The sequence below is a fragment of the Tribolium castaneum genome, unplaced genomic scaffold (genome assembly GCF_031307605.1).
Source record: "Tribolium castaneum strain GA2 unplaced genomic scaffold, icTriCast1.1 ptg000085l, whole genome shotgun sequence".
NCBI lineage: Eukaryota > Metazoa > Arthropoda > Insecta > Coleoptera > Tenebrionidae > Tribolium > Tribolium castaneum.
Window position 1 is genome coordinate 9413 of NW_026986682.1, and position 9557 is coordinate 18969.

The following is a 9557-nucleotide window of genomic DNA, read 5'->3' on the forward strand; positions in this document are numbered from 1 at the left end:
GCTCCAGGGGAGAAACGGCATATTTTCGACTAACGGTTGGTATACAAACGTTTTATCATGCAAGAACCTCCCTAAAGTGTGGCGCCATATCTTTGGAATAGCCTTGTATATTACAATTTTCATGTCCCGTAATTATAATCTTCTCCAAGTCACACAAACATGCATGTAAACACATACGAAATTCAAAAGGGTAATCTCGTGACGTATTCGCGCGTCGTCTGCTGATTGGCCAAAAGTTACGGCGCAACCCTGTCTCTGCTAACCGTGGTCTGCTACAAGATAAACCGGATGTCATAAAATTGTAAGTAAGAAATTCTTAGGTCCCCTTTCAGGTGAATGAGTTTGCATTTGGTCAATAAAATAATTTCGCTGGCTTTCGGTTTCTATTTGCATTTGTGTACCGTTTAGAATTTAAACTTGAACCTGAACAAAAATTAAGATAAAACATCATTGATTTTTTAATAGACATAGTAGGTGTTAACTAAGGCAACGCCATCGTATGTGATGTCTTAATACTTATTATGTGACGGAACATTTTGAATTTCAAATATTTTGTAACATGTATAGTCGTTTTTTTTTTATTATCAACTGTCTAAGAGCTGTCAGGTTGGCATTATCATAAATAGTAATTTTTTGAGTTAAAGTTGGTGTAATTTTTTACCTGGCAAATTCAATTTCCAAATTTTTCAGTTATCTTCAATTTAAAACACGTACAACAACACATTTAGTTATTTTAGACTACCTTTAGACTAACGAATTAACGACTAACACTAACGTCAAAATTTCAAAAATGTCAAATCTGGTGTTCAAAATGCCAAGTACAGAATACATCCAGTTTCAAAAGTGGTTTGGACATGAACTTTTAGGTTGATACAGTCTGGTCTTTATCAGAATTTTGACACTGACAGTTGGTTATTTAAAAAAATGAACTATCTATGTATGTACGTAAACTAGGTACGTAAATCAATTAGAGTTTAAAAGAAATAATTCGTATAATTTTTTTCATGATGAATAAAAAATACTAAAATACATGATGCAACAATATTGTTTTCGCATTTTATATTTACGTCCCAATTGATCAACGCGATGGTACTTAGAAATAGTTTCAACCACTGTAATTTTAATACTCATAGGAAAAAATGGGTAAATTACAAAAACATTCTGTTGACCTTAGATTTACAACGACCGCTACTCTCATGCACTTTTAACCCTTTGGCACTTCCTATGTCTTAAAACGTTTGAAATAACATTTCAATATTGCTGAATTACAATAAATTGAAGACTCGGTGCAAGAAAAGGATATGTAACGTTTCTTCGAAAAATTTATAATCGGTCAAATTTACGCGTTTTGTATTTTTTTCCAAATTTACATTTTACAATTTACATTTTGTTACACATCCACTTTGGGTAAAATGATTTTACGACGACTTTGAGCAAGCGCTGTAGTCAGCTGTTGCCATAAGTATCGCGTCTGGGATTCTGGGTTTGTTCGTCTCTCCAAATTATAATCGTGAAGCAGTCCATCTCAAAACACTCCGGACGTTCCTCCGGAGATCGAATCCGAAATCGTTTTGTGATTGAGAATTGCTTTCATTATGATACAGTTTTTGTAAAAAATGTGGAAAATTGGAGAATGTTGTGTTTACATGCTCGTAGCTTCCTTCCGGATAAAGTTAGAAACTTCATTTTTGTGCAAAACACTCGTTAATGGCTGTAGATTCGAACGTACACCCACGAGCTTTAGTTTTCGCAAAATAAAACGGAGAAAAGTCCAGTTTTCTTGTAACATGTGATGTTTATGTTGTGAAATTTTCGAGGTGCGAGAAAGTTTTTTATTTTAAAAGATAGACTCCAACATAATCGAGATGAAATGCAGCGAATAGTTCAAATAAGTGTTTGGTGAAAGAATCATTTCGCTAGCTGTAACACTCATCGTGTAATTGAAATTTAAATTTTCTGAAACAGGTGGCGTATTTTCCTTTGGCGTAATGTCGATAAATTCTAAAACATTAACCAGTTGCAAATAATTTAGGACGTAAATGCAACTAATATTGTTCAAATCAAGTGTTGGTGTAACAATCATTCCGATCACTCACAAAATTATTGCAATTTAAAATTATCGCAAATGCGTTCGGGATCGCGTCGTATTTCCCTTGCAGTTTCAAGCGTTGACTCACGCTTGTCCAAAAACAGCTCATTTTCGTTTCAAATTGATTAATGGTATGTAATTTAGCGGCACCACGACAAACAAAGGAAAATACGTCGGGCTGTCCACTTCGACCGCCTATTGCAGGAACAAATTGCAGTAACTCGGTGATTATATTGAAATGATATCGAAATGCTTCTTTCACCAAACATTTATTTGAACAATTAGCCTCATTTCATCTCGATTATGTAGGGGTCTATCTATGAAAATAAAAAACGTGCGCGCATCGTGAAAATTTCACTACACAAACATGACACGTTACGCGAAAACTGGAATTTTCTGTTTACTTTTGCAAAAACTGAAGCTTGTGTGTATAAATTAGACCCTGCATTAATTGAGGAATATATTAAAGAACAATGAAGTTTCTAGCTTTATCCAGAAAGAAGAAACGAAGGTCTAAACGCAAGTGTAGGTTCTTGTACATTTTGCGCTAAAGCGCCTTTTTTACCAAAAAAGACAATTTCAAATCCAACAATTACCTTCAAATTCACATTCAGCAAAAAATTTCATATAACAATCACGTGTTTGTGCTGATTTTTAACAGTTGTACACATCATCCCTTAACATTTAACCACCCCAAACTCTGTTAATTTGCATAATATCCACAATATTCAAGAGGTATTTAATGTTGAATTTTTTGCTTCACAATTTTTATTTAAACCTTTTTTCCTAGCTCTTCCCGATTTTGGGAAAACACATAATTTTCGTGTTTTCAACCTTTTCGCGAGGGTTGAAACGAAAAATTCTTTGACTAGACGTTTTTAAATATTCCGTGGAAGGTTATATCAAAAATTTAAGTCTATCCTCCACATTTTAACGTGACAATTTATTTAATTGGGCTAGGTTCGATACGCACGCCAATGCGTAGCCGATCGGACCGCTTCACCTTCGCTCGTAAAATCATTTTGGTCTATATGATGACTTTGTAAACTTCATCATTTACGCCAAAGATTGGGGTTAATAGTGTCCCTCTTTTTCAGAGAAATGTCCAATCCCGATTTGATCCAACTCAGTTCTGTTTCTTTCTATTTTAATTGTTGGATTAACGTTAAACAATTTACGTTTTCGTATGCGAGTAGTAATGTTTGGTTACAAAAACTCTCGCATGTCCTGTATTATTTTGTCCACCGTTTCCGTATTGTTCTGGATTCTCGACTTCTGAAATTTGCCTTCGATTCTGAAGGTGCCACTTTCGATACATGCATGTCCCACGTGCTCGATAAAAAATGCCTCGCCTCCGGAGAAATGTTCCTGGATAGTGCTCCTCGTAAGCGCCCACAAGAAGTACTTCTACTTGTGGACTCAGCACCCCTGTTGATGGCATCCCAAGGAGTTCTCGCACTCAGGGTCCAGCCCAGGAGGTGGATTCCGCGAGCAGCTGAAACACAAACACCATTAAACGCTTTGTTGAATGGTTGTACGAAGAAATGTGTTCCAATCAAATCGAATGAAGAAGTATAAAAATCAAGCAGGCATATTACTTGAGAACGTATGTGTGGTGTCGTGTCTAATACACTAATAATCAACCTGCTATCAAAATTTAAAATGAAATTACCTCAAACGTACACTCTTAAATGCCCTAAATTTGTGACATAAATAACACCCGAACGCTACACCACCCGTAAATGATATCTATGGGACAAAACTAGATTCCAACAATAATTTAATTTGCTTAATTTTTTGACAGTTTTTGTTTGACATTAGACTTGAGTTCCGGAGACATAGTCCTTTAATTTCTATACTTACTTGATAGAAGGACTTTTTGATCGCTTTGTAGTAACCGCATTCAACAAATGTAAGACCTTGTCAACGCAACTCGTCTTGTTTATCCAAATTCTCAAGCCCAATTAAGCATTTCAATAGATGCTTCTGACGTGGCCATAGGAGGTGTGTTACAGCAAAAAGAAGAAGATTTTGAAAAACCAATAGCCTTCTTCGTTAGAAAGTTGACTTCCTCCCACAGAGCGAAAATATAGTACTAACGACCGCGGACTTCTAGCAAATTATCAAACAATCCTTTATTTCCGACTTTTCCTTGAAAGAAGAAATTTTATAAATTACACTGGACACAAACCACTTTACAATATGAACAATGTGCCCTATGTATTTAATAATTTCAAGAAATTCTTAGGTTAAACACTTGCTTTTCAACAATTGTTCAAAATACTGATTATTAAGACACCAAGACTTCAAAATGAAAAAACTCTCCGGCCAATCGATAGAGATTTTTATTTTAAACACCTTGGTATTTTTAATTTTTTTCTGTTATTAAAAATAAGCTTAATATCGCGAAAATTTTAATTCATTGGAAGCACAAAATTCCTTGGGCGATGATTTATAGCAGTTGACTAGACAAATCCGCAGAAAGATTTACAATGGGACCGGAGGGTCTGGGTCTGAGTAACAGACCCAAAAGTAGGTACCTGCTAAAAATGATTAGATTTGTCACATCTCACTTTCTTGTTAGTCTTATTCATCGAAACAATAATGACTTTTGTTTCCGTTGAAAAAGGAATTTGGTCGAGATTAACAACCAACCCAGAGAAAGTTAAACCATGTAACCAGAAAAGGGATTAGCCGCTTAATAATAATTTAAGGGTTTCACGTTATTTATAATTGGTATTACAATAGGTAACTTGTTTATCTAATAATTTCTTTATCTAAGAGTGGTATTTAGAAAGCACTTTATTTGTGAACACACACCAGGCTAATTTTCTATTACCCAGAAATTGTTAACGTAAATTTAATTGGTTTTGGTTTCTCTTTTTCAAAAATCAAAAGTCACTTCTAGAAGCACCTAACAAAACCCTAACTAACGTGCTTTGTTTACTAACTTTAATTTAAAACAGTAAACTCGTATTGCGTGACTATTTCCTAAACTATAACGCTTTGGAGCTATTGTGTTTTAATATAAAAATTGATAATAATGATAATAATTATAGCATTAAAAAAATTCGCACGACTTTGTTTCGTCAAAAAATGACACCTACAATAGTGAGCAAAAAATTTTGGACACTTTTGTCATTTCATTGTCAGAAAAGATAGAGTAGTATTGCCCACGATTATTTCTGCTTGTTGTTTTTGACAGTACACTTTTTAGTAATTAAAAAATAAAATTAAAATTAAGTAAAAAAAGATGAATAGCAATTGCATAATTGTGTTCTTCGACCTAAAGATTTTTTTGTTAATTCTCTACTCTACCAGTGACCATAGGTATTTAGAGTGTTATTCGTTATTATACGTTATTCGTTTTTATAAAATTTACATTCTTGGGAAAGTATAGTTATTGCTATTTAAAAGAGAAAACACCAACCCCCTACATTGGAATCTCCCTAAAGTGGTAGGGGGAAGCTTCTGCTAATATAAGACGTGCAAAACTATGGTAATTTTTAATTACTGTTTAACAGTTCGCTGTGCTATTGTGTGGAGTTTGTGCTTAGTGACATTTTACAAAATGGCTAGATCCAAAGGCAATGGAAGAACTTTGTCTAGTACTAAGAGAAACAAAGGGAACATTGCTTCTCTTTGTAAGTACTGGGTAAGTCACATTTTTTATACTTTACTATACTTTATACTTTCATATTTTAAAATATATTTGAAAAAATTGAATAAACAGAAAAAGGTATTTAACGAACTGAATTTTGTATGATTATTAGTTTTTGAGATTTAGTAAAAATAAACTTTTTATTTTTGAATTTGTTTTTAGAATTCAAAAAAGGGGTTGAATGTGGAGGGGACATCACCTAATACGTCTGAAAGTCATTTGAGACTGCTTCTAATAACCCATCAACATCAAACGATTTAAAAAATGTTGAAGTTACTGGGAACCGAATTGTAAACTTTGCTTACCTTTTCAAAAATATCGCCAATATAGCTGCTCATGGTCACAGATTTGGATGCACTTGGGAAAATTTAAAAGTTATAAAAGAAGTGCGCAATTGCTTATTTTCGAAATTTATTTTAAAATGCAATATGTGCCATGGTGAATTTCATCTTCATACACAAGACCCATTTGGAAATGAAAGAAACTTGAATGAGGCTGCAGTAAATGGTATAATCGCCATTGGAGGAGGATACTACAACTTGGAAGAATTCTTGTGTTGTTTGAATATTTCTTCTATGTCATACCCTACATATAAAAAATATGAGAACAAAGTTTCTGAAGATTTTTCGAAAGCTGCTGTAGCGACAATGAAAGAAGCTGCCGAAGAAGAAATTCTTCATGCGAAGGAAATTGGAGCCATCGATCAAGATGGGTGTGCTCTAGTTCCCGTTGTAGCTGATGGGACATGGGGCACACGCTCTAACAAGTCAAATTTCAATTCGCTAACTGGAGCAGCGGCCATAGTAGGAGCTCACACTGGGAAAGTCCTGTATCTGGGAGTCAGAAACAAATTTTGTATGATTTGTTCTCGTCAAAAAGAACGTTCTCCCACTGATCATGTTTGTACAAAAAACCATATTGGCAGTTCCGGTAGTATGGAGTCGCAAATTATTTTACAAGGATTTAAAACCAGTGTCGAGATGTACAACATCAAATACAACACGCTAATTGGAGACGGAGATAGTAGTACCTACAAGAAAATCATCGAGGGACGCCCATACAACAATTTGACTGTTGAAAAAATTGAATGCCGAAATCACCTTTTACGCAATCTACGTGGAAAACTCAAAAGCCTTGTGGGTGACAGAAAGTTTCCTTTACAAAATAGGAAACTGCTGGAAGGGAAAATCATGCGGCTGTCCACAGGTATAAATAGTAAAATAAGTTCTCCATTTTATAAAAATCTAATTTATATGCAATTTCAGGAATAAGAGCGGCAATAACATACAGGAAAAAAGAAGCGGATAAGGTTTCAGCGGCTGGAAGGTTACGGCAGGATATTTTGAATTGCGCCCAGCATGTGTTTGGAGAACACAAAGATTGTGCGAATTATTTCTGCCAACGAAAAACGGATACAAACACATGGGACACAATTTCCACTGAACTAAAGGGACAAATTCAAAATATTTTGCGCACTCTGGCAAGTCACTCCAGAAGCTTGCTATGCGATGTTGATAATAATGTGGTGGAAGGATTTAACTCCATAGTAGCAAAATTCATTGGTGGAAAAAGAATAAATTACAGCTTGTCACAATCATACGAAACAAGATGTATGGCAGCTGTAGTTTCTTTCAACAGCAAACATGCCCACATGTATCTTGGAAGAATTTCGAAAAGGTCTCGCAATCGTTTACTAGAAACCATGGAAATTCGAAGGCGTAGGAAAGCAATGAGAACGTGGGAAATGGCTAGAAAAAAAGGAAGAAAAGTGCAAGCGACAAACGATAAAGGAAATGCTGATTATGGAGAAAATTGCGAAAAACCGGATATGACTCCTGAAATTTTCGAAGAGAACAAAAAGGCGTTTCTTCAAGGATTAGAAAAAACAGATGCCGAAAGAGTTCAGCTGCAAGAGTCCACAAGGCTTCAAGCTGGCTCCGGACAATGGCTCGAAGAACGCAGAAAGTTGCTTACTGCTTCCAATTTTGGGAGAGTTTGTAAAATGAATGCTACCACAAGTCCTGCCAATACGATTAAGAGTTTGTTGTATCAAATAAAAACTTTAAATGTGCCGTCCATCAACCACGGAAAGGTAAATGAGGAAAAAGCGAGGCTCCAGCTAATGCAGCAAGAAAATGTAACAATTGTGAGCTGTGGTCTCTTTGTCAACAAAAAGTGGAATTTTTTGGGTGCTTCACCAGACGGTCTAATTCTGGATTTGGACTCCATTGTAGAGATTAAGTGCCCATACTCCGCGTTCCAGAAAAAAATGTCATTTGAGGAAGCAGTTATTTCAAAAAAAATAACTTTTTGGAAACAAGAAGCAGCGACAAGAATTTTCAAAATCAATAAAAATCACGATTGGTATTACCAAATTCAAGGGCAGCTACAAATAGCTGACAAAGAGTCCTGCCTCTTAGGTGTTTGGTTAGGAGATAATTATCCTTTAAAAACACAATGGGTAATGAAAGATAATGAGTTTTGGGAGGAAAAAATGTTACCAAAACTTCAAAGGTTTTACTTCCATTCCTTGTTACCAGAATTGGTTGATCCACGACACATCAGAAATATGCCCATACGTGATAATAAATAGGTAAGCATTTTTTATATATGGAACTTTTTTCCGGCTCTTATTTTTTAGGTCTATTCTTTATCCATGACGGCAGGACTAGTTTATTGCCTAATTTTTATTTTTAGCTTTTAGTACATAGTTAGGTATGTTGTAAATAGCTAGGTTCTTGTAAATATTGAAATTTCTGTTAATTAATTAATTTTTACCACCATTTTTCATTGTAAATACATGAAAGTCTAAATTTTTCATTTATTGTTATTTTTTAATTTTTAACATATAGATACATAGTTTTTAGGTTTTTGTAAATAGCTAGTATGATGTAAATATAGAAATTTCTGTTAGTTAAAAAAAATATTTTTTTTGAAAATATATGAATCTTTTTTTACGCATGTTTCATTGCATAAGACCTATGTTCCTAACTACAGTCAAATCTTTTAATTCGACTATATGTTAATCGAATCTTAAATTAAAATTATATTTATTAAACTAATTGAGTAATCCGAAAAATTGACAATCCAGAGAACGCCTTGAATTAGTTTCTTTTTATCGTGATTTACCAGTATTTTAGAACGTTTTTTCTTTTTCATTAAATAAACACTTCAAATTTAAAATAAAACTGTTCAAATTGGGAACATCTTCTTTGGGCATACAAATATCAAGTAAGACCAATCTAGGTAATGTTGTAAATCACAAATACATTCTTTGTTGTGACATCAGCATAACCACAGAATTTTAAGCGCCCTAAGCCGGTCGGACCGACAGTTTTATGATCGACACCCCGAGAGCGAGTTCGAGATTCCTTTTAACCTAGCCTTAAGGCTCTAGACCCTCTGGGAGCTGGCGCATACGTTTTACGTGTAAACTGTTTTTACTGTTTTTAGCCGCAAATTTAGACTTGAAGAGTTTCTTGACATTTGCAGTGTTTCTTTATAAGTAAATGTAGTTCCAAGAAACATTCTTGATTAAAATAAATGGCTAGATATTTTTTTATTAAATAAAATGTCTGTTAATGAAGTTGATACGAATTTTTGATAACGGTGCATTGTATTGAGAATTAAAAAAAACCATTTTATAGGAAATTTAAAAATACAGACCTGAGATATTTTAGATTTTTGTTAACTGTTCTTAATTGTTAGATATAAAGCAAAAATTAAATTGTAAGTAGGCAACTTTTAATGCATCCTTCTTCGAATGCGTAGCTAGCTGGAAGAAGATTTATGACGGGTTTAGGACGC

At 34.3% G+C, this 9557-nt stretch overlaps 1 protein-coding gene across 1 annotated transcript; it reads left to right on the forward strand.

Annotated features, from left to right (window-relative positions):
• Positions 1–5551: 5551 nt before the first annotated feature.
• LOC103314328 (hypothetical protein) lies at positions 5552–8522 on the forward strand. The gene is made up of 2 exons (XM_064359690.1): positions 5552–6956; positions 7016–8522. The coding sequence occupies exons 1-2, from the start codon at positions 6179–6181 to the stop codon at positions 8341–8343; spliced, it is 2106 nt and encodes a 701-aa protein (XP_064215760.1). The 5' UTR covers positions 5552–6178; the 3' UTR covers positions 8344–8522.
• The last annotated feature ends 1035 nt before the right edge of the window (positions 8523–9557 follow it).